This window comes from Varroa jacobsoni, unplaced genomic scaffold (genome assembly GCF_002532875.2).
Source record: "Varroa jacobsoni isolate VJ856 unplaced genomic scaffold, vjacob_1.0 scaffold_233, whole genome shotgun sequence".
Taxonomy (NCBI): Eukaryota; Metazoa; Arthropoda; class Arachnida; order Mesostigmata; family Varroidae; genus Varroa; species Varroa jacobsoni.
Genome location: NW_019213135.1, coordinates 336002 through 360934, shown reverse-complemented (window position 1 = coordinate 360934; position 24933 = coordinate 336002). Strand labels below are relative to the sequence as shown.

The following is a 24933-nucleotide window of genomic DNA, read 5'->3' as shown; positions in this document are numbered from 1 at the left end:
GGTGTTTTCACATTATTACCATTACCCTTGAGCGGTTTTCCGGGTTTCGCGCAATGGAGCGAGAGAGTAAAGCATTGAATAAGATCATTAATATCGTAATATTATCAACGACCGTATCAACATGCCTTTTCGGCGATTGGAAGGTTAGTAGGTTGGAACCCTAAGTGGTCTTCCCGTATTTTTGACCCTATAAATATGTATATGCAATATACGCACACACCCTTTTTCTATCCATGTTCCTGCTAAATGTCAACGAGCCCTCGATGACCCTAGCACAGAGCCAGTTAACTTGTTTCTCGCTTTTTCAAGAACCATGCATATCTATACGTACTTATATCAGATTACAGAGAAACGGCTTTAATTTTTTGATTGTATGCATTCAACTACATTTCAAATTACTGCACTTGTGTAACTCTAGCGAGACCCGGACCCACCTCAAGCTTACGGGTAACCAAAGCCCGTCCGAGCTTTGCCGTGTGCCTCAACATGTCGACCGCTGATATGTTGATGATATATCCTAACAATCAGTCGAACGGAGAACTAATAAAAATTTAAATGATCGCACAAGAAACACTTTTCCATCCAGTATGCACAGGTAAACAACTGCACAAAATCTGCTATTATTGTCGTCGTTGTCGGTTAAGTTGTAAGTGTCGGTTAGAGTGGCAGGCCAAGTGAGCACACCTCGCTTAGATAACCCACTGGTCTCCCTTGCATCTGCCGCTGCACACCCTATCCTAATAGAGAGACAAGGATGGTCTCTGACAATCGCTCGAAACGCCGCTTGGTTACAATGTGAATCAAAAGGTGGCGCCACGGTCGTAGTCAAGGAGCCGATCAGCTGACACACACGACGAACGACCGGGAAAGACGGGAAGTTGTTGTTCTTGCTGCTACCATTATATCTGTGGCAGCTCGAATAGGGTATCTGCAAGTCCCCGTGGTAGCTTAGTGGGTAACGTATTTCCCTAGTAGTATTATGGATACATAGTGGTGTATGTTCGATTCCTGGTATAGGCACACTTGGTTTCGTTGTGGGAGCGAATCGTCCGAGGAGTGCCCCACAGCAGTAGCTGTCTGGCCGTTAATCTCGAAAGATGTTAACGAATCCCTTAGAGTCAACTCAGTTTAAAAGATCTGTAATTAATCGCGACGTAAGATTTTGATTGCCGCGCTAAATACAGAGAGCACTTTGTTTTGGTCGGGTTCAGCTTTTAGGCGACATGTGATTTAGAGAGGGGCGTCGGTAACTCGGCGTTGCTGCTAGAGGGTATTGTAATAAAAAGCTACTATTTGTATTAAACATACAGACAGATAGGTATAAAGGCAGCTGGATAGAGATTACAATGACCCACACCTAGTGAGAAGGGACGGAATTGTGGGACAAAGCGTGTGCGTGAAAGTATCCATGTGAAACGATTCTGCGCTGTGCTTATTATTTACTGTCTCTTTGTAACCAATGGCTTAGCTGCTAATATTAATGAGAAGAAAGTGACAACGACCGCAAATTTATCACCATGAAGAAAAAGGTAGGTTGATGATTAGGAACACTAAGCCTCAGCAAAAGAACCTTGTGCTATGCAAATTGGTACCTAAGTCAATCATATCTCCATGCTTGGATAATAATAAAAATCTGTTGCTATAGGAGAACAATGCGTCACCAGCATGATTTACCAATACTCCAAGTATTATGAGTAAACATAACTAATCTTAAGTATTGATTTGAAGTTTTTAGGGGGTCATTTTGCTATATCTGTATTAATTACGCGGTAACTGATTGGGTTTTTGGATGATGCACATATGAAACTTGTAGAAAAAAGAATTTTGAAAGCTTAGATAGATGATGACAGGAACACACTATGCGAATTAAAATAATGCACTAAATAAATTGCTTATTATAATTTTTGACACTACCAAAATGCATGTTCAATATTTTTTATTGTAGGCATGTTATCATCCACAAAAGCCAGACGCAAGCAGGTATCACTTAAAGATTACTGATAAAGGTATCTGTTGTCTGGAAATGTATAACACTTAGAGGCTTTATAAGATCCACCTATTAACAGATGTTGTGTTTAAAACTTCAGTGTAAATTATAACATGTATTGAATATTGTACTTCGAACCGGACAGTGATTATGCCATTAGTGTTTGCTTCAGAAGTGCTTACATTATACAAAAGCAAAAAGTATTATCGTTTTTTGTTTCGTTTCAGGTACTTTTGATGGGAAAGTCTGGGTCTGGAAAAACGAGCATGCGTTCAATTATCTTTGCCAACTATATCGCCAGGGATACTCGGAGACTTGGGCCGACAAGTATGTTTCTGTTACCGTTTTACGCGTACATTTATATGTCGCAAAAAGCGTATTCCGTATATGAATAATTTTAACTTCAATTTTTAATATTAATAATAATTAATATTTAAACTGCACAAGGATATACATGAACTGTCAAATTTTTCCACCTTCCGCAGGCTGTTCTGGTTAATATATTACAGACAATGGTAGACCATTGATTCATAACTCCAACAAAATACGTAATTTGATGTTAAGGCACATCCCCGCTTGAATGTTGCTTCTAAATCTTTGAGTGTTATCAGTTCTCACTCTGGGGATACTTTATCTTTAAAGTATCCCCAGAAAACGATTCGGTTTTTTTCGAAAAGGGGCGGAATTTTTTATGGGAATTTTTTCATTCGGCCTATCTGCCTAAAAAGGTTCTCATCAAGGCATGTTCTTATATAGTAACGAGAATGGGCAGGTATTGCATCCTGTAAGAATAAATCTTGTCATTTTCATTAAAGTCGTTTGGTACACGTAATAAAGGAGATCTTGGGGTAAATTCAACTAGCATGGTGGCATCGGTCACTGTACTGTCGAAAACACCTGATCCAATTAATCATTTGCTTGATATGGCGCATCATACTGTAGCTCCTAGTATTTACATAATGTTCTCCTGGATTGCAGTAGCCCAGAGACTACAATTATATCCACACATTGTGCTTTTTATTTTGAATATAGCCTCATTACTGTAGAAAATGTTTTCTCAAAAACCATGCATCCTGTTCAATTTTTCCAAAATAGTTCTGTTCACTCTGAATGATCTTCATTGATAGCATGTAGCATTGTCAGAATGCGACTTCCTTGAAATGCTATGGACATTAACTTGCTGATGCTCACGACCTGATCGTCTTGTGTAAGACGTATCACTATAATTTTTCAGTACTCTTTTTCTAAAGGTGAAATTCGTTGATGTTCTTAATCTTCCGGGACGTTTTCTAGGAATATTCCACAATTTTTCCATCTATCCGATTAATTGTGAGTCGCGTAGGTTTATCTGCCTAAAACTGCCTACGATGTTAGCTTTGTACTTTAGCTATATATCATTCTTCCAATCGTACTAATAAATACATATTCCTTGTTCAAAAGTTCATCCTGGTCCACTCATAGTTTCTTGTAAGTTACATAGTGAAGTAAAAGAGCAGTAGGAAAGTTATGACCTGTTGAACAGTGTATAAATTTTCCTGGGACATCTCATATATGTGTTAATTATGGCGAACGTTTTAGGTTTATCAGAAACAAAAACATATTATGACCTTTATATTTTTGACATGAAGTTCATTTTGCTACAAAAAATGTGAGATATTCCAGAAATTTGTACTGAATTTTTTACTGCCTTCCGCTCCGGCATCTTTGACTACCAGCGATTTCTAACCACTTTAAAAGCGAGTACACATATCGTTTTTTTCATGATAATTATTGAAGCGACTTGAAAGTACCGCATGGAGTTTTAATACGAAATCGCTTACTGTATCTAATTGCTATGACTGTAGTGTACGCAATGATTCTATGTTTATCTGCTGATTTTATAATCTAAATCGGGGTCGAGAGGATTTTAAATACTTTACTACTGTGTTCACTAAAAACTACAGTAGTTTCATTATTTTCTTCTTTTCAATGTTGTGGTTCAGACAAGGACTTACACGATTTATTTTCTGTTTTATTTCGAATGATGATGAGAATGATCGAGTGAGATTGTTACTAGAGCTAGTAGAATTCTAAGTAGTGTCGTTGTATTAAATTTTTGAATTGGTGTTAAAAACAAAGAAAAGTTTTCGTTTAAAAAATAGTCTTGGGTATTTGCTGATCTTTCACAGAAATCCTAATTATAACTCAATCCGTAATATCAAAAAAGTATCTGATATAAAAAATTTTACCACCATAAGTATGATATATACGATTGGGATAAAATTGATTGCGAATGCAAAAAGCTCACCAAGACAATCAAAAGATTTAGATTTGTGAGAAATATCTCATTGGTTGTGGTAATGAGGGTTCCAATAAATTGAAGCAATGGTGAATTATCCTGATGAGTCGGATGAGTCGCAAGTTGAACAGTGGTATCGATTACAATACCTAGTATTGTTACTACGGCGTTTTTCATACGAGGAAGTCATAAACTAGTTGAATCTAGTAACCGTAATTTTCAAACGTAAAAAGAAAGTTTTGAAAAAAGAAAAAAATTAGTGACATCACGATACTGCCAACATCCCCTTCTTTGCAATTTGTTGTTACTTTTAATAAGTTTGGAGGTGAAAGTCATATGTGGATATTTTTATGAACTGCAATACTTCTGCCCCACAAATTTAACTGAAAAACTAAAATCGTTTATCAGTACACCTCTTAATTAATGTTTGGGAAAACGTTAGTATCACACTTTGTATATTCTTTATTAATAACAAGTTTAAAATGCTTTTCACCGCGTCACGACCGATTGGCCGATGTCTAGGTGCTGTTTCAGCTCGTGCAAATTAACGAAAACACATATTGTTTTGCAGATGTGTTACATTCATAGTACTCGCCCGCTTATAATTCATATTGTGTCGGTTAGAACAAAATAACCATATCTCTCGATCTGATTTCAGTCGATGTGGAGCACGCTCATGTACGTTTCCTTGGCAACCTTGTACTCAACTTGTGGGACTGTGGAGGTCAGGAGGTCTTCATGGAGAACTATTTCCAGGCACAACGGGACACGATTTTTTTGAACGTTGAGGTTAATATTGTTACCATACTCTAATTGAGCGTTCGTATATAGTAGAATTACCTTACAACATTATTAGATAGAAACGGAGGATAATTTCTAATATTTTTCGTAGCAATACTATCCGTTTTGTACACACGTAGGTATTTCGTTAGTGTATCCATATTATGCTATAATACAGTCATGGCCACAGAAAAAAGAAATGCATTTACTCTCTTTGTTTTATTCATGGCAATTATCCGTTTTTTGGCCACTCTTTGGCAACTATCTAGTTCTATCTTTGAAAGCGCCGCACATATAATTTCCCTAAGTTTGTATTTCGTCCGTGGATCCCTGCAAACTTAAAATCCTCAGGCTATATACGAAAGAAGTTTACATACCAAAAAACTACTATGTGGTCCGGTACGTGGGCGAAGGGATCATTGACCTTTGTATTTTAATTGTAAGTTCTGTTCCCTGCCAGAAAAGGATCTGAGGTCTCCTTGCACTTTAGGCTGTTAAAAAAATTCAGCAGACAAAATTTAAAAATTATTCAGCAGTATGATCCACCCCTCCACGCAACTAATAATGCTTTATTAAAAGATCACTTCAAAAAAGACTGATCTCCAGACGGAGTGACGATGAACAGGTTTACTATAACAATCCAAGTACAATAAACAAACTTCAAGAGAACGTTTCTGCTGCCGTTGAAAGTATAGGGTCAGATGTATGCGAAAAGGTGGCCATAAACTAGGTGAAGCCAATAAGTCCCATGAAGAAAGTCACTTTACTAATGTTAAATTTAGGTAAAATCTTATATGTATACAGTTAGTAATAACGAAAGATGTAAATATATTCAGTTGTTTTTACTAGAATTTTCGATGTCACTACTGACTAAATCACCGTCTCTATATATTGATTTAGACCGTCCTCTGTAAAAACATGGTATACGACGTTTATACAAGCAATATGTTGTTAACCGCTCTGTAAAGCTGTAGTACAGAAAAGTCTTAACAAGTCGTAACGTATTACCATTGACATTCATTGATGGCAGGTACTTATTTACGTTTTCGACGTTTCCTCGATGGAGTACGACAAAGATAACGTCTACTACCAAAGTTGTCTAGAAGCGATTCTGACGAACAGTCCGCAAGCCAAAGTGTTCTGCCTTATTCACAAAATGGATCTTGTTTCGGAGAAAGATCGCCAAAATATTTTTGAGGGTCGAGTATCAGTCCTGACAAAATTGTCAAACCCGATATTACCCGTGTGCTTTTCTACGTCGATATGGGACGAGACGCTGTACAAGGTATGTGTCCATTTATTCCATTCTTATTCAGTCTAGCCTTTTTCAGTATTTTTTTTTTTGTTTTTCTAACTTTCACTGTTTTGAATTTAGCGACTCTGTTCACAGACACTTCTGACTACCTTTGTATTTATTGATGTAAAAGAATAATGGTGCATATTTTGTTAAAAGTAATTTGTGTTAAGGAGTAGAGTTAAAAAGCCTTTGAGACTTAATATGACTGATATATTAGTGAAGCAAAGCAATAGTCCTTAGTCTTTCTCCGACTAACTACTTAATGGATGTCCAATGCGTTATCAAATCAAGGTAGAACACGATGGGGTCAACTAAAGTAGGCTTCGAGCTATCATTGTTGCTGAGTGACGTTTGATTCAACCATGATATGTTCGTGTACCGAGAGTGTAGAGAACATTATTTTCGTACATTATTCCACTCCTGTGTTTGAATATAGAAAGCTATGCGCCCACTTGTAGAGCGTGTAAATGACTTTTTTTTTAATTGTGACTATTAGCTTGACCCATAGCTTATTAACCTGTCTGTTTGAATCTCAATTTGCTTAACTTGCACATTAGGATAGCAATTATCGTGAACAAGAATATAAGATCATGCAAACTAAGAACACAAGATAAAAGAACATTTGCTAGTACATTTAGTTGACTGCCTCAAAACGAAAATTCTCATTTAGTCTTTTTTTATAGCTCAGTCGTAAACTCGTGGCTAGTAATTGGTGTCTCCTAAGTAGTTCCTTGAAAAAGTTTGTCTTTCCAAAATTATTATTGCTGAAATATATTGTTTGTTCAGGCTTGGTCATCAATCGTGTACACACTTGTGCCAAACGTGGCAAAATTGGAGCGAAGTCTAAACAGATTTACGAAAATTATCAATGCTGACGAGGTGTTGCTGTTCGAAAGGGCTACGTTCTTGGTAAGCCGCTGAAGTTTCTAATTACGTATTATCCTACCTTTAAGTCGACCACTCGTTCCCATAAAGACGTCAAATGTATTTGTCAAAAATAGTAGCGCATAATATGGTTGTACTTTCACGGGGTTAAGAAGACAATCTTACCAGATTTTAGTGTTAGTAAAATATTTGTTTACGGCCATTTCAGATTATTTCGCATCAGCAGCAACGAGAGCATCCAGATATACACCGCTTCGAAAAGGTAGTAAGACTTGAACTTCAAGAATTTTATTTTTGCTACCGCAGTTGGCTCGTAGTTTAATTTATTGTATAAGCCAAATTAGGTTTGGGTCATTTATGGCACCGTTAGTCACACAATCTCACTGAGTCGCTGTCATTTGAAAAAGAAATACGTCTTAGTGAAATTCTAATCTTTGATGCCCTTTACAATTATAGCTTGTATATAAGATTGTATATAGTCGAAGATATAGAAGCAACTACTGCGCTATACTAATTGTTGTTGGTTTTTCTTAACTTTTATCGGAGATAATTACGAAATTCGTGCATTTCTGGTATATCTCATTGTCGTCGTTAGATTTTTCAAGCAATTTCTCTGTAACAAATATTTGAATTATAAGTCGTTTTATTCCACAAGGAGGTCTTAAACTAATATAAGAATATGGCTATTGTTTAATAATTTCCAGGTGTCAAACATCATCAAGCAGTTTAAGTTGAGCTGTTCGAAACTTGCATCACAGTTCCAGTCAATGGAAGTACGCAACTCTTCATTTGCCGCCTTCATCGAGATGTTTACCCAGAACACCTATGTCATGGTTATTATATCTGATACTTCAATCCGTAAGTTTTTTTTCAGTTATGCTATTTAAACCCAGTTATGCGAACACAATCGTTCCAACAATTACTTTATATATTACCGAGGGTTACTTCAACGCCTTGTGGCCTGATGCACTAAAACTAATCGGAATGCAATTGAAAAACCACATGAACGCTGTTACATTGTTTTGTACCTTGTTGTAGGTTTTCCTGTTCTAATGCGGGTTTATAATTTCGCTTTTTGCAGCATCCGAGTCGGTACTGGTGAACATTCGGAATGCAAAACGACACTTCGACAAACTTGATGGTGTTAGGGCCGGTGCAGGAAGCCAAATACGTAAATGAATGAAGGTGTCGGATGAAGTTTTCTGGGCAGAAAACGCTCGTTGATGACGTGAGCAGCCAAACAAATCAGGTCTGAAGAAATTTTGTGGGATACGAGCGGTCATTCGGGTAATACTGACTAATGCCTATACATATCTCTGGTAAAGATGTTTTTTTTAACATCGGGCAATATTTCCGTTGACAGACGAAAGTTTTCCCGAGCTATTAAGGATTTAGATTGAATGTTACTAGATGTTTGGCAGTCGGAAAAATGGATCACGTATAAAAAAAAATGCGTAAGCACATAGCCGATGGGACTTCATTTAATTTGAGGGACTTTTCTTGGGATTGATGATGGTCTTTAATATGACTACAATTTCCTGCCTAAATGTGGTCATAACGCCTGTACTGGCAATCGTGCATATCTAATGACGTATCACATAGGTGACCTTGCTCCCTAGTTTTTCATTTCTGTTGATTTAAAGACGATATACTCAAATATAAATTCTCTGTTCGTGTTCTATTCTTAATCTTCTAACGTATCGGGCTAACATTACTCTTTTCTCATTAGACCGTGGGGAGCTAGGTGCACACTACTAAACACTGTCGCTGTCCAGCGATGGTAACGGCATCGGTGAACATGTCTCGAGGCTCGTAATCGTTAAACGTATCAGCTGCCAGTTAGCTGTGATCCTCTAGATTTAATATTTAGTTTCTGTCCCTATTCCTATAATTTCCTCTATACTATATATATCACGGTTGGTGGTATTTGTTTCATTATGAAATCTACAGTCTCTGCTTGGGTCTATTTGACGTTGGCCAAAAACCGGCTCGAACTAGCAACATTGTAAGGACGCCGTCGCGAAGAAGAAATTAATCAAGTTAATGAAATTGATCGCTGATAGCGACGAACATTGTTAGATGTGACTGTCTGTGTGTATATATGCGAAGTATTTTCGAGTAGGTTATTATGAAGATGATATATGGTAATAAAAATAAAGAACCATAAAAGGAATGAGCGTTTGCGTGTGATACGTTGATATTGGCCAACAGATGTGTAGATAGTCAATAGATGCATGGAAATAAATGCAATGACACCGTTTGACTCGTATCTCTTAACCATAAACCAGTGAATTAAATTAATGCTCTCTAAAAATTAGCTTTTTTTTTGTGTGAGTCATTTTTAACCATTATATATTGCAACATCGTTTGTTAAATAAAGAAAAGCAGGACATTACTTACAGCTGTTCATACTGTATGTCTATATACTGTTTACTAATTTAATACTTTAAGTGTATATCTCGATATTAAGTTTGTTGTGATGAGCTTCGTTCGGTCTGTGATTACGATACTGGTCGTATTATTATTATTGCCCGCCCAGTGCTTTTGCCATTGATCGAAAGGCGTTCTGAAATGATGACTTATTCGTTCATAGCAAATTGTGCGAGTAGCCAGCTTTTGTAATGTGCAATGTGCTGTGCCAATAATAATTTGCCAAACAATTTTTAAAGATATGCGACAATGTTGCAGTATGTGCACGTACTGTTCTGTGGAAAAACGGAAAGGAGTTTACGTAAAAAATATAGAACTGTTTTTTTAGATAATTCAAATATCTTAACGAAAACCTTGTATACCTATATAAATTTGGCAAATTCGGTAATTCTTTTTTTAGTCTCGCGTTGTAAATACACAACATAACTTGTATATTATAAATAGTATGCCAAGTATTGTACCGGTTTGCAGTGAACAAGCTCAATTGTTGCCTGTAGATATGGTTAGATAGGGCCGCCTGTATTCTATTAGGGAGTCTCCTACGGCTCCGAAAGAAGTCGTGCCATAGGCATCTGGCACGTTTATCAGTTACTGTAGACCGTTCGAAAGCTCATACAGTCTTAGGGGAGAGTTTGTTGCTTTCAAAAATAACGAGATGGTGTCAGGTTTAGCATTGCGAAGGATGAGTTAGTCATAAACAAAAACTAGAGAAAAAAACATGTAGAAACAAGAAGATGGAGTCAGTTGTCGCTTAGAGTTTATTGTATTCCTCAGAAGAGTAAAAAAGATGTGCATCATTTGGTTCGATTATGATTTGATATTATCGTGCCGATTTTTATTTTCTTATGACGTAACACTGTTGTGCACTGCTATATCGCTGTTCGGATGAAACATCGTTAGAGTCGAATGGCAGCACCTAAACGGTATCTAAAGCGTCAGATGTTCTCTTCATTATAATTCTTGGAATATTCGAAGGCAATTTAACGAGTACTAGAGTAAACTGACCACATGGGCGGCGTACATATTGGCAAAAGTTTCAGAAAAAGCTCAGTAAATTGCAAAAAAGATGAAATCTATGTGGCTACTATAATGACAAGCAAACATTTGACCGTCGATGTTCTTGTCTACATAAAAAACAATAGAAATTGGATCTGCCTTTACTGCTGTGGTACAGATCTGCTAAATTCTGAAAACTGCAGTTACGTCAGGACAAGCATTGATTAGATGCTTAAGCATTCGTGTGGTGCTTTGTTCTGTTTTAAATAACTTCCCTCAAATCCTTCATTTTTGAACGAATGCTCTACGATTTGACAGCGGAGTTCAGCAGCTTTCATGAGTTTGCCGTTTTGATTTTATTTCACTGCTTCTTTGCCAGAACCATGCATGCACTTTGTTGATCGAGCAGGGGCAGTCAAGCGAGAATTCAGATTCGACCTTTAATTTCATTCTATCGGATCGCTTCTTCGGCTGGACAGCGTTCGCTGTCCAGCCGAGGAAGCGATCCGATAGAGTGTTCCGATCCTTTAGTTCCGTCTTTCGTCGTAACGGATCGTCCCCTCCATGTGACATACATCTGTGGCCTTCCGTTCTATACGCAAGAGCTCACCTGCTCTTTCCACTAAACGCGTAGACGCGCTCTGTAGAGCTGCAGCTGGCATTTCACGCATATGTGACTAGTGTAATTTTTTTACCTTGAGACACTCAGCAACGATCCGCTCAAGTAGTACTCGAATAGTAGACATGATCGGCTTTAGTTCTTGGATTTATTCCATTCAGCTCAGTAATTTTCAGAATGCGGCCATTAGCCAGCCATGTGTCTGGCTGACTTGGCATGGCAAGCGCTGAAAGTTATGTCATTTAGTTGACCTATAATTTGCGTGAGCTGTGAATATTAAAACTCAGCCGTGGCTATAGCGATCCGTTTACGAGTCGAAATTACATCTTTTTAATCGGAGGTGCTGCGCCTATGCTACCGATTACTGGCAGCTTAGGTGAAGACATGCGTTGCGTGGGCGGACGCTCATTTCACACTGGAAATCAGAAGCTACACGTATAGGTTATGGCAGGACTAGTCATTTGTACCGTTTCGCATTGCAGCACGCGCGCGACTACTTACTGTGGCAATGGCTGACATATAGAGAAGCTAGGATATCGATTTTCAGAGCGCAAATTGAAATGCTAACTAAGCCTAACGATTCTAAGCTTGCTAGACATTTCGAAATTTCATTGGAGTAAACAGATATGGGTGTTGTTTTCTTGAACTTGGTGATTGATTACGATCGATGCCTACGATCGAAAACAGAGTTCCGACTAAAGCGGTTGTGTTCTGAGGAATTATTTGGGGTTGTTCTTGAAGTCGTACTTTTTTTGATCGTGAAAACCTTGGAGAATCTTTTGAAAATAGTTAGGCATTTCGGGGTATGAATCGATTATGCCAGCAGCCTAAATTTCACAGAGGCGATTGTAAGCTCGGAGTAGAAGGGGAGTTATGCAGCAATACGAATAGGAATTTCGTTCCAAAATACTCGACACAGGTTTCTATTACCGTACTTTGACACACTAAAGATTACTATTAACCAGTCGAACACCTGTGTCTGTAGATATCGTAGTTTGTTGCTAGTACGATTGTTGGTGGTTGATAGTTGTCCCATTGCTGAGACTGGCACAAACATTTTTTGGACGTTTATTATTATTGCGATACGAATACCCGATCAAGGTGGCAATAAACTTTGATTAAGAATAGTAACTGTTTTATTAGCCATTTTGTTTTGATTATTCTCTGCCATTACGGATAGCTTCTTTGCTTAATTTTTATGATTGCCATCATGTGTTCTCATACCCGTTGCTATTGCTGACCGAGATCTTCTAAGCCTCTCTTTCCATTCTTCCCGTAGAGTTTCTGCTATTTTATTTGTCTCGATGAGCACGTTCCGTCACGACGAGGCACGCACATCCACATAGGTGCAGGCAAATAGGCAGACCGGCATAGTTTCCTGTTAACCCACACCCTCTTGTAGTCGGTCTTCGTCTTCTCTGACTATGCGCGAATGTTTAACGATGGCAGTGGCGGCGGCGGCGGCGGCGGCAGCAGCAGCGGCATCACCACAACAAGCACCGTTCGGTTTACTCTAGCGTCCGCTTTGTGTCGTGTTGAGAGACATTCGATCATTGTGGCTATCTACCTCTGTTCGGACGACTACGAGAGATTCAGTCAGAATGAGCGTATTGTCTTTTAAGTCGAACATATAAGACGAACCAAGCGCGAACGTTAATAGTCGATGCTGCAAAATAGTTTGAGTAGCACAGAGTACGCGAGGCACGAAAAAAGATAGAAATTAAAGCTGTGGTCATCGGTGCATGAAACTGATTGTTTTGATACAGCCGTATATAGGAAGGGTAAAAAACGGTCGAGAGATATATGGAGAAAGAAAGACATTTCATAGCACATACCCTTACGCCAATATTTATTGGTAACAAATGCATATATATATAGCTGCATACTGTGAGGTGGCACATTATATATGTGTGTGTGTGTGTGTGTGTACATCTTTTAAGAACTCAAGCTATATATTGATATAATAGAGTAGCCATCACTAGACAGCAACGGCATGTCACCTTCGACCATCGTCAGTAGGACCGCGTTGCGCCGATAGTAACGAGCTACCGCGAATAACGGGCGGCCGTCAACTACAGACCACCTCCGTGGCCTGAATATGCGCTAACCGCAATAATGACAACGGCAACAGTCGTACTACTAGTAGTAATTGTATTAATCATAGTAGTGAGGGGCTCTCTGTCTGTTGACTAAGACCAAATTGTGGCGGTAATGATTTCTGCGGCAGACTGTTAGGCAGAGGCCCCTAGGAGCGCGGCTACCGAGCGTTTCCATGGTTGCCCGTTGTTACCAGCGTTGTCGTAGCCGTGTCGCTTGTGCCGCTGCTGGCGGCATCCTCCGTCGTTCTCTCTAAAAATGTATCTAATTTTTGGTGTTACTACAGGACAGACGTAGGCAACACCAGCGCTAGTGGTCGATCGAAAAGGCAATGAAGGAAAGCCTACACTGAAAATTATAGGCCGTACAGATCTATTCAAGCTGAGCGATGGACGAAGTGCTGCAGTCGCACCGAGAAGTGGTGCTGCTGCCCTCGGTATCGTCGCTGGTGCTGCCACCGCGGTGCTATGAGTAGTACTTGTCGTTCTCACTGACTTTCCTTTGTAGCTTGACTTTGCTTCGGTCAGTTGTCCGCCTGACAACGTAAGTCAGCACCCATCTGCCCTGGCGTTTACTGCTGCCCGACAGGCGTCGGACATTTGTCGAAACTGACCGCACTAGCCAATGAGACAAACACGGTCACAGCAATAACAGCGGTAACAAACGCGTCGTGAGCTGGTTCGCGTGGAGGTCGTCCGCCGCCGCCGACGCTATCGCCTCCGCTGCTACAGGAGCAGCTACAGTCGATCTTCACGATACATTATAACTACAATTGCTAGTGCTGCTGCTACTGTCACCTTTAATATCGACTCTGTAGCTGTAGTACAAAACGACACAGACGACAGGACGACGGAAGACGACTGTACCGCTGTCGCGCGATCATCGGGTTCGAACGTCGCCAGTCAAACGAGACACTAGTAGGTGAAGCAACAGCAGAAGGAAGTCGCAAAGAAACGTTCCCCGCACGTTGTGATTGTGCCAGCTGTTATTATCGTTGCCGATATACATCTACTGAGTAGTGATACAGGGAACGTGTGAATATGTGTGGCTTGTCCGTGTGTTTCTCTCTGTGGAAGCAGTGCTGAGCTAAGTTCGAGCAACAAGCACGCGCGGCGACTAGCATCACCGGAGTACTGATCAACCAATTTCAAGGTACTCCCGTTACAGCTGCTGCTGCCGCGCTTGGGAGAGTAAAAAAGGGACCAGCAGCCCCTGGTGCGTTCCTTTGCCGGGTGAAGTTTGACGTGTGCTCCATGTGCGTTTGTTTGTGTGTTTCTGCGTCTGTCTGTTACTTTTTATTTTCTGTGCATAAGAATTTCGTGCTGATCCACTCGCGTAATATTGCCATAGAATACAATCGTCTATGTAGGTCGTTCTTTCGCAAAGTAAGCATACACACCCCACAGAGGAAAACAGGCCCGCGCTTGGTGTTCGATCTAATTCATATTCGTACTATTCGCTCAAAGGCTTTGTTCTCTGCGTGTACAATCAAGGTCCTTTCTTGCTATTGCCAGTTCACCGCGCCGCCGCCGCTAATTATGCTCCGGTAAGAACAATTTCCTGTTGCGAGTACAAACGGTCGGTCAGCTACTGGGGTTTATACGTAGCGGGGGTGTATGTATGGCCTCGGGTGGTCATTGAGGTGATCATCCCTCTTTTGAGTGAGTGAGTGAGGATAAGATAAGCAGAGTAAAGTCTGTGAGGTAATCTGCTTCTCGTTGTGCGCGACTCAGCTTATTGGGATTAAAACATTGACACAAACGGTACACAAGACTACTTTTCGTCCTTCCTTTTCACAGTGTTTCAGTGGATCATATTTACTGTGTGTGTGTGTATGTTCGTGACTAAGCCTGTATCACTGTTGATGTTGTTACATTAGAACGTTTGATTCCGAAGTCAGAAGCAACAGTTGTCAACAGCTAGGCGAAACATGGGCGGCAAGAAGGCTCGCAGGATGCGCTGGAGACCGGTCGATCTCGGTAGGTAAAATAAGACAGTATGAACGTAAAGAAAAGCGCGTGGTAAGCAAAGCGGCCAAAGTATAATTGTCTACGCGCTATTAATAATACCTAGATAGTAGAGAAAAATGGTGAATCGTAGGCTAGCACTGTCGCCGCTACTGCAAACGCCGCAATGCACTATCCATGCAGCCACCGGTTATTGGGTGCTAACGCCGTCGGCCTACGCTAAAGGACACGACGGGCGCTAAAGTTACCGCGTGTTAGTTACCCGGCTAATAACCTGAGCGTAATAACTAGGGAAGAGTTCACCTAATGGGTTTATTGCTAAAAACATTCGTTTCATTAATACTGCAGGCATGTTTTTAGTTGCTTAAGTATATAAATACTTTACCATGGAAAAATAACGGCCTGGTGGAACCAGTATTCTTCAAACAGCTTATGCGATACTGATGAATAGTAAGACGTTATGAATCTATATACCCTCACAGTACATATCTATATACCTCAGCAGTCACGGTTCGATGCCGCTCAGTGTTGAAGTAAATGAACACGCTGAGCAATCGACGCATACCCAACTTTCGTAAATACGTCGTGAGTATAGATACGCATATTTCAAGATAGACAATGCTGTTTCGCGTTGGTAATGTTTCTTGCTACATGCAACAGAAGCTATGGGTAGAGAATGATTAACTGTTTAATGGACTGGAAAAAAGACCATTTAAATGTACCGCAAATAGAAATTTCAAGACGACAAATAAAGTCGTGTTAGGTTCACTTTTTGTATTTCACCGAATATTTATTCCCACATTGTCCTATTCTGGGCAGCTTTAAAGTTTAAGCGTGGAATGACAACTCGCCCGTGTATTACGACTATGATATAATTCGCGTAGCCATAGTCGTCGGAAGCGGTCCAGATGTTACGACAGCGAACGATAATTCTACACAAATTGTGATATATGTATTAGTTTAAGGTTACTACGAGATTGTTGGAAAGACTTTCAATCAATTTGTGTGCACTGGTTGTTCCAATATGTTTAATGAATAGTGTACCTTTTTTTTTTATCAAGAACCTCCTCGAAGCATCACGGAAATACTTAGCTTAATTTATTGAAAGACTGGTTGCGGTGGGGTGTAATCACCCTAGTCTTAGGCAACATATAATTTTCACCTAGGCTAGGTGTTATGCAATCGTAAATGCTCGTATCTGTGCTGATATGTTCTTTTTGATCAAGCAAGACCTTGAAAATCAGCTGATTGCTAGCTTTATCAGAATCGGCTCAGATCTTGCGCAAGTGTTGGGCACCGTTTGCTATTATTCAGTATAATCTGTATTGATAGCATGGGCTTTGGTCCTGCAGTTTTGATGCCAGGTGAAAGCTTTGAAAGGATATATAACTGTGTGTATTCAGACGCCATATTACATGTCTACGCAGTAATAAAGAAGGCAAAACTGATGGCCAATAAATATAGATTATAACAGGTATTTGCTCCAGCTATGTTAAATCATACGTCAACGAGAAAATGTCTGCCCAGGTGATTTGTAACAGAATCAGCCCGGAATCACTAAGCTGCACCGTTCTGAGTTTGATTCAGGATGATCATAGTGACATTAGAGATTAACAGCAATATGTCGCATTCTGTTGCGGCTTTGCCGCCATTGGCAAAAATATTAATATGTCCTCGACTAATTAACCATCTGCTGATCTCGCATGTTTCACCAATGGGGCCTAAGCGATTGCCCTTGTTTATTGAGCTATTTATTTGTGGACCCAGCGAGTGCGATCAACTGATTCTAAGTTCGAAGACGATTGGAGTGGATGTAGGTGGGATCGAGACGCCGAGAGCTTCAAACAATGAATATATTCAGAACTAAGACGAAATCATAGAACAGAACGCAGGACCGGTGGCAAAAAAGGCTGAGACCTCTCAAGCCGGGATGCAGTTCATGTTTGCTCAGATGTTGCGTCTGTTACTGTTTCGAACCTAGCTATAAGAGCAGGAGACCGTTTTTAACAGTTAAGTTTTTCAGACAACGGAAAATTCGTCTCTCTGTAATTCGGGAATAAAAAAAAATCAGGCTCCTCTATTACTGCTGGATAGAAATAGGGCCGGAAGATCTACTTATACACAAAAAAAACACTATTAATGATTGAGAGATACAGTTTAAATTGGTTAGTTAATTGAAAGAGCACGAAGTCAATAAATAGTTTCTATTAGCCAAAGGAATGTCTTTTATAATCTCTTTTAGCTGAGTCACGTAACTCTGTTGTAGAGTTATTTCGATCAAGTTTTACCGCATTTATTTAGCAGATTTGCGGATTTGCTTGTTTACGACTTCGTTTCGTAGGCCTATTTAAGGCCAGTCCCAACACAACGGGTATCTTGAGCAACCTATCTTGATAATATACCTTTTTTTTTATGAACTTGGGTAATTTCCCGGGCCATATTATGACTTGAGAACAGTAACTTACGATAAAACGTGTTAACCAAGAACGACGCGAGAAAATTCCATTGTCACGTATCTGCAACAGATATGCTAAGGGTTACTCGGTACGCCAAAGGGCAAATAATCAGTGAGCGGAAACGACAGTGGGTATTTCCATTTGCAAACAGGTCTTCATAGGTTTTATATCAAGTAAGTCTTCTCATATTGGAAGAAGCAAGTTAATTCATTTATAGATTTTCATGAAAGAAAGAACCATGTTAAGTACACCAGGATATATATGATAGATGACCTTTTTTTTATATTTATTTATATGTTTAAATAAACATATAAATTACGTAAACATATTAATGAATTGCTATCTAAAAGTTACTCAGTCAAGACCACGACTAAAACTGTCTCGCCTGTGAAGTCGCCTGTTATTGTATGCAGTTTCTGTGCTGACTAGTTGTGGAAATGCTTGCGCGCTTCACGTTCGGTACTCAAGCAGTAAGACATTTTTTTCAGACGGCTGACTCTTAGCACGAAAGGAAGTGTTTCTATATCCAAATTCGTACTTAGACCATCAGCACGTATCTCTCCAATCAACAGGCACACACATTGATTACCCGGTGCGCTGTAGCGGGAACAATGATCAATAGTCACCTTCATTAAATGACATTGAGATGCAACCATCTAACGCTGGGTCATAAAAGAATTGGTTCGCAGGCAGCACTGGGTTTAGCAAAGGAGCCATGGCAAACGGAGCGAGTCATAGTATGATTGAATAGTTCTTGTCATAATTATGGAGTACGGAGTAAGGAAGAAGTGATGCGTGTTGAATACAATGAAGCAGTTGCATCAATAACGTGATATGTTGAAGCAAGATCATACGAAATTTGTGGCAAAGCTTTAAGGAAACCGCTGGCAACTCGATAGTTGTAAAAAGCTCCGCCAGTTGGAAATGTTTTCTTCATATCCGTGCTCATATATTCTTCTGCGCTCATTATCAAGTGTTCCTAAGTGCATTATGTTACTGGTATTTAGAAATAACGCTTTAGATTTGATTTGAGCTCTTAGTTACCCTATTTTTATGAAATTTCTACTGGGTACCCTCTTGAGGTTCGGTTAGTAGTTCTTATCCCGTATCAGACAAGACCGTTTTAAGTAATTGTTATGATATGTTCGACAAATAATAGATGTTCGTAGGTTGCTTGATTAATACATTGTGCCTATATTTTTCGTTAAACGCCGAGGAGCGATTGTATTAAAGAAAAAAAACTATTTGCATCTATTATCCCTTTGGTATATATCGTAGTCATCCTATAATTATGCAAAGATGTTGCGTGTTGTTTTCAATCGCGACCGTAGGGAAGCAATTTCGTACTATTAACAGAAAAAGTTCAAAGGTATACAGAATTCATAGACACTGTAGTGTAAGTCTTATTCTCTCATGAGGCTTAGATGAAACTGAAACTGAGCCCGACTCACGAAATCATTTTCTATTAACAGAAAGTCAGTCGGCTTCTACTGAAGTTGTGTCGATGCGGGACGCACTCCGTCTACACGTCTGTTTTCCCGGCTTCAGTTTTAATTCATTTGTCCGTTCTCTTTTAGTTTCACACCAGCTACCTCATTTCACTGACTAACTAATATAACTGTTAATGGTCTTAAATCAACGATATTGCCTATCATTAGATTTGTTTATATTAGAGTAGTCATAATGGAAGAAGTCTCGTCCTTTCGTTCCCCGCTTTTATCTCGTGAAAAATGAAATCGGGTTGTGCAAGACCGCATTTTATTGAAAAAGAAATTAAGGTAATCGAACGAGCCTTAGTGTAAAATGGCGACTTTCAAACTATATATATATATATATATATATATAATATAAGAGGCTTTACTGTTTATATATAGAAACTAAATCTGCCTAGCCCTATGCCGTTGCCATATGTTCTACTCGTCAGGTCTTATGACCATTTTTTAGCCTATTTCATTCTACCACCGTACGCGCTTCTGTCTACTTCAAGTTAAAACCAGTTTCTTGAGAGCTTTCTTGCTGCCCATGTGATTGCCCTACGTAGCACGCCAAAAGCATTGATGGCCTCGTTGTATATATTTCTGCCGCGTTCGTGTTTGTATATAGCCTAATCTTTCTTTTTCTGCCTTCAGATCCTATTAGTTCGGGACAGTAGCAGTGTGAAGGGCTTGAAGAATTACAAGAGCACGATGTAAAAACTAAACTATCATTTACATGAATGTACTCGTGAGATCCTAATTTATTCTTAACGATGACCGTGTTCATTCTCAATTGAGACAAATACCGACGTTATTTTTAAACAGTATTGGCTTGTTCTGTTTCAAAGAGGGAAAGCCGCGTTTTATAACCCATTATGTTTCAGTGTGTAGAAGAAGTACAAGAGAATTACGAGTAATAACTAAACATTGGGTAATTTTTTTCTGAAGTTGTGACACTAACCTGATACGATCCAAACTGCAACAACAGTTACACCTCTTAGTTGACCCTCTTCAGTGACTAGTCATTCAATATCGTTACATAGAGGCAGTAAAGTCAACAAGACCCGTTCAACACTATACATAAAATCGATATAGATATGTACAGAAACGTCTACATCGATAATCGATGCTTCAATTCAGCTGCAGAAAAAAAAACGAATCAAATACATTATATAACCTAGGTGAGTTGTAGTTACAGTATACGCAAATCACTACATTTACAGTGTATATTAACTGACGTATGTCGAAAAAGCTACGGATCTAAAACCTTACGGATGTTATCAACTTCAAGTTGAACTAGCCATGGGATGAATTCGACTAGCACGCTTGTGTTGCCCAGACCCTACTATTTATGACCCTGTGGTGCTATCGTGATAAAGCCTTAAAAACGCATGGAGGTGGTTAAGGTTCGAAACAGCGATTAGGCACACTTGGTTCCGTTCTGGAAAACGTCAGCTGTCTGAAGCAGTGCGCAACGGCTGTATCGGACGCGAATGCTGGAAACATTTGTTTAAATCAATTTCTACCAAGTATTTGGCTAGAAACACAAATCTTCTCATAGGTACTGTACTAAGACAGCAACGCTACGAAAATAGGCCCATCTGTTTTGACCTATTTGTCGAGAAATTTTTAATTGTTATCGCCAGTCATTTCCAAGGCCGCTGTAGCGTTTGACTTGGCACGCTTTCAACCGTTATTTGTAGTTCTTGGATCGAAACATTTTTATGAGTCAAAGTTGGGTGACCAGGTGTGCACGATGGATGCATCTTGCGTAAGTTAGGTAAGCACACTCCAGTTCTGAATGTACCTATTTGACAGAAGCAAAATACCCTATATGTATCGCTAACATAGAGTACATACATGTTGCATAAGTAAAGAGACAAATCGCTGCTAAAACACCGATAAGGAGAAATGCAAACGCCGCTATACTGAATTTCCATCTGTAATTGGTTATTCCTGATTACATCTATTACCTGTGATATTGTTGTTGTGGAACGGATACCTATTCAATCATTTGTTTCGCTTATAACGAAAAATGTGCTCAGTTTCGGTCGATCAAACCGAAAATAAACGTTGTTTACTAAACACCCAAACGATTACGATATGAAAATGGTAAATTCTATTGTAATCAGACGTTACATTCAATCGTGTAACATTTAGGAAAAAACAGTAATGAAGCATGATGACATTCTATTAAATAATCATAGCTTACCCGATTGGTACGCGCGGCCTCTTAGAAGCCGATAACGAATGCTTGACACTCCCCAGACGACCTTGCTAGTTAGGTCAATGAATAGCCACCGATAGGCGCAAACAGTATCTTCATAATCGTCACGCCTTCTTATATTTCTGCTATAACTACACAGGACATTATTGTATGAGTACTCCAAGTCTTCAACGAATAAATCTGATTGATTGTAAGCTGTTCTTGACTGAATCCGCTCTGACTGTTAATACTTGCTGATGAATTGATTCAATCAGCACTAGATCTTAAATATTCTATATTGATAAATAATATACCCGGGATCATACCATTATCGAGGCAAAGTCCTCTGGCGTGCGCGTGGCGCGTTACGTAGCTGTTTGTCGTTACGAGACACTTTCGACATCTTTCAGCACAAAAGCGCTCGAGTTGTTGTTGAGGTAAAGAGTGAGTGCTTTTTTACAGGTACGATCACTGGCTGCATTTTTTGCACCGCCTTCCTGGTTTAAAGCTCCATCTTCGTGCTTGCAGTACCTACCAAGCAAGATGAATCCTGACTTTGAAAATGTGGCCAAGTTGAGATATCAGTAAGGCCTTTGTTTTCTTCAAGTGACACTGGTAGTAGTACTATTTGATGGCCATGGTTTTTCTATAATGACTCAACTCGGGTTGTTATTGTCGCGGACGTGATTGAACGATGTTGACAGAAACTGATCAGTTAATCCCACGGACTGCGTTCCTGCCACCAGCTGCTGCCAATGGCAACGCCCATTTCCCGATGAGATTTTCTTGTCGGAGAACTTCGTCTCCGGTAGTTATCTCTCGCGTGCGCGAACAATTCCCGATTAATTTTGGCAAGCAGAATTGAACTGCAGTCGCGGACAGGGTAAATGGTATCAAGCAAAATAGTCGCAGAAAGGGAGCAATACCTACTCGCCTCTGTTCAACTATGCTAACGCCTGCGACAGGGACAATGGCGATAGTCGGTCGTGGCATTCTACTTCACTCATCAAATGTTATTTTTGGTGTTTCTTTTGGTGCCGGAACCCGTCGAGTTCGAATCGAACGTTGGCTAACAGTTAGTAATGCCTTTCTATTTTTCGACTGTGCACGAATAGACAATGAATACCAGCATAAGGTAACCCAACATGAAGATTATACGCAGAGCTTGGCAAGGACGTACCTAAACAGGAAGTCTGAAATGAGAGACGTCTTCCTGAACGGGCAAGAATATCTATGCGTATGCGGGAAGGAGGGGAGCTCTCGGTGCCAGTGGCTTCTCAGGCAAGCAAGTGCCACGGCCATGAGGCTTTGGTATGATGAATAGCATTGTATAAAGCTACCGTTCAAGAAGCTACTCAAAAAGTACCGTTACGACACAGTGAGTACAGTCAATGGACTAATGACAATGGCCGACGATTTCGAATAAGCCCTTAACCAAACGGAGTATTAAATTACATTAATATAGCAATAATTTACTAGGGGCCTTGATTTAATCGAATGCCAGGTATTGAATTTAAGTAGTTTAAGTAGTAGGAGCGGATTTTTTTACTGCGTGACGAAAATAATCAGTATGTTGAAAAGTGCAAACTAGATTTTAGACAATTGCCAGCTGTATATGTGCCGAAATAGAGAAATCAAATCCGGTAAAAACACAATGCTTTTTAGATTTGTGACGAAGACAGCGGATTTGGTTTCTTCTATTGATTTATCGCTGTTCTGTTACGTCTCCGAATTAGCGGGAAAAATTTGGTTCGTTTTGGCCGTACAAAGTGAGCCCATGAATCCAGAAACCTTGGAGCAACTTTGGTGGACGCGTTTCAATGAAGTCCGATGCAGTAGCAGCCAGATACATGGATACACTATGTGTGCAATAACCGTACTTCTTCTTTACCATTATAAGACTATTCATCTTCTAGACCTTACGGGTACAGCGAGTGTGTTATGTACAAATAAACGCTTTAAATATAATGCTAATAAGCATTTTGAGAAGGTTTGTTGTGAATAGAAGTCTCAATATCTCCACTATTGTTGCAAAGGAACTGTTGTTAAGCGGGCAGGAATGTTCCGTTAACATTTGTAATGTATTTGGCACAAGCGAAAACAGTCTGCAACAACGACGTACAACCTTCTCGACCCCGTGAGCATCAGCACCTCCTGTCGTGTTTTGAATAATCAGCTTCTCTATTCCTTACCGGCAAACTGGCAAAATGAAGCCATCACTCTCGGCTTGCTGAATCGAACAGGGCAGCGATGGTGGCGGCAGCTGGTAAGAACACGAAATAAGCTACGCTGCATTCGAATACGAATTCTTTCCTGATTTCTCTCTGTATTTCTCTCGGTCAAGATTTATCGGTAGCCCAGTTGTGTGAGCAGGTCAGGTCTCCGCTGCGGCGGCCCAAAGCTAAATGACCTAGGACTGGTGTGGAAAAAACCTGTTACTGTTCGAGTATAGCAGTGGTTTGGCAACGTTTGGACTGCTTCGAATTGCTCACAGGCTAAATATCGATCTGGCTTGTGCATTGTGAGAACGATTTTGCGGGCTCGTATGTAGCCCCCAATGCTCGCTATAAAAACGAGTATCTATTTTCGTTGTTTACACTTGGCGCGCCTAGCGCAGAGTTCTGAACTCAGCATTTCAATTATATACCGCTACAAGGGATATCTCATCATTAATCTAAAAACTAAACAATGCAAGACAAACGGCCAACGTAATAATAGCTTCAAAGTCACCAAAAAAACCATAATTATTAACGAATGTATAATCATTTTATGTGAAATAATAATTAGTATTGATGTTTTTCTTGCTCCGCGATAACTATTGTATGACACAATCAGTTGGACTAGTTTTCGTGAGCGAAACGTATAAAATCTATTGCAAACATACTACTTTCGTAGGAAGATAGCCGACAATAGCTCTCTCTATTCGACAGGAACGCAATGCAGATAAGGCAGGCAATGATGGTGTACGTTCCATCACGCTTAGGATTGGCAAGTGGTAGGCCCCTGATGTTTTTTTCCTTTGCTCTGGTTCCCTTTAGCGGGGCTTTTGTACAAAGTACATAGAGATATTACCGTACACAGAAATGGGCGTACCCAGACCGTACAGAGACGTGGCGCGAGACCTGTGTCTTTGAAGCTGTGTCCGTGCGTGTGTGCGCGCATGAAAGTGGCCGCATTAGTAAATATACACAAGGGCCTATTTGCTGGCAAGGTGAACGACTGAAAGGCTGTGAGCGAATGCAACGAGCTGACGAAGCGTAGCCAGGGAAAAGACGCACGCTGGTTTGCTGGTTCATTTCGCTTTGTCAGATTAATGGACATCCGTACGCGAAATCAGTGGATAGAGGGCTGTTTGCAGCGCTTTCGAAGAACGGACAAAGCAGGCGAAATAGAAGAAGGGTAACGCAATAGAAAACGGCTGTACAGAGTGTGAGCAACGCACGGCGCGCGGCTCATCCAA

General features: G+C 40.0%; 3 protein-coding genes across 6 annotated transcripts in view; 2 read left to right on the top strand and 1 right to left on the bottom strand.

Annotated features, from left to right (window-relative positions):
* The window catches only part of LOC111273871 (Succinyl-coenzyme A synthetase beta subunit, ADP-forming), a 76629-nt gene that overhangs the window by 8764 nt on the left and 42932 nt on the right, over nt 1-24933 (bottom strand). The window contains exon 1 of one of the 2 annotated variants that reach the window (XM_022855878.2): nt 435-758. The exons of the other annotated variant lie outside the window; for it this stretch is intronic. Within the exon in view, the coding sequence (XP_022711613.1) occupies nt 435-488 (54 nt within the window). The 5' untranslated portion in view covers nt 489-758. Of the gene's footprint in view, nt 1-434; nt 759-24933 lie in introns of those variants that run through there. 2 annotated transcript variants of the gene reach the window in all.
* On the top strand, nt 888-9487 carry RagA-B (Ras-related GTP binding A/B). 3 transcript variants are annotated; one of them, XM_022855880.2, is made up of 9 exons: nt 888-955; nt 1469-1529; nt 2215-2314; nt 4924-5054; nt 6076-6330; nt 7129-7251; nt 7436-7489; nt 7932-8085; nt 8309-9487. In XM_022855880.2, exons 2-9 carry the CDS (start codon nt 1518-1520, stop codon nt 8404-8406), a joined length of 927 nt encoding a protein of 308 aa, XP_022711615.1. In that variant the 5' UTR covers nt 888-955; nt 1469-1517; the 3' UTR covers nt 8407-9487. The 3 variants fall into 3 exon arrangements, 1 of the variants encoding a protein (XP_022711615.1); XR_002688086.2 differs by lacking the exon at nt 888-955 and having other exon boundaries at nt 1017-1529; nt 8309-8476; nt 9178-9487; XR_002688085.2 differs by lacking the exon at nt 888-955 and having other exon boundaries at nt 1018-1529; nt 8309-8476; nt 8957-9487.
* LOC111273870 (uncharacterized) overlaps nt 15249-24933 on the top strand; it is a 37530-nt gene continuing 27845 nt past the window's right edge. The window contains exon 1 of the mRNA XM_022855875.2: nt 15249-15348. Within this exon, the coding sequence (XP_022711610.1) occupies nt 15300-15348 (49 nt within the window). The 5' untranslated portion in view covers nt 15249-15299. The remainder of the gene's footprint in view (nt 15349-24933) is intronic.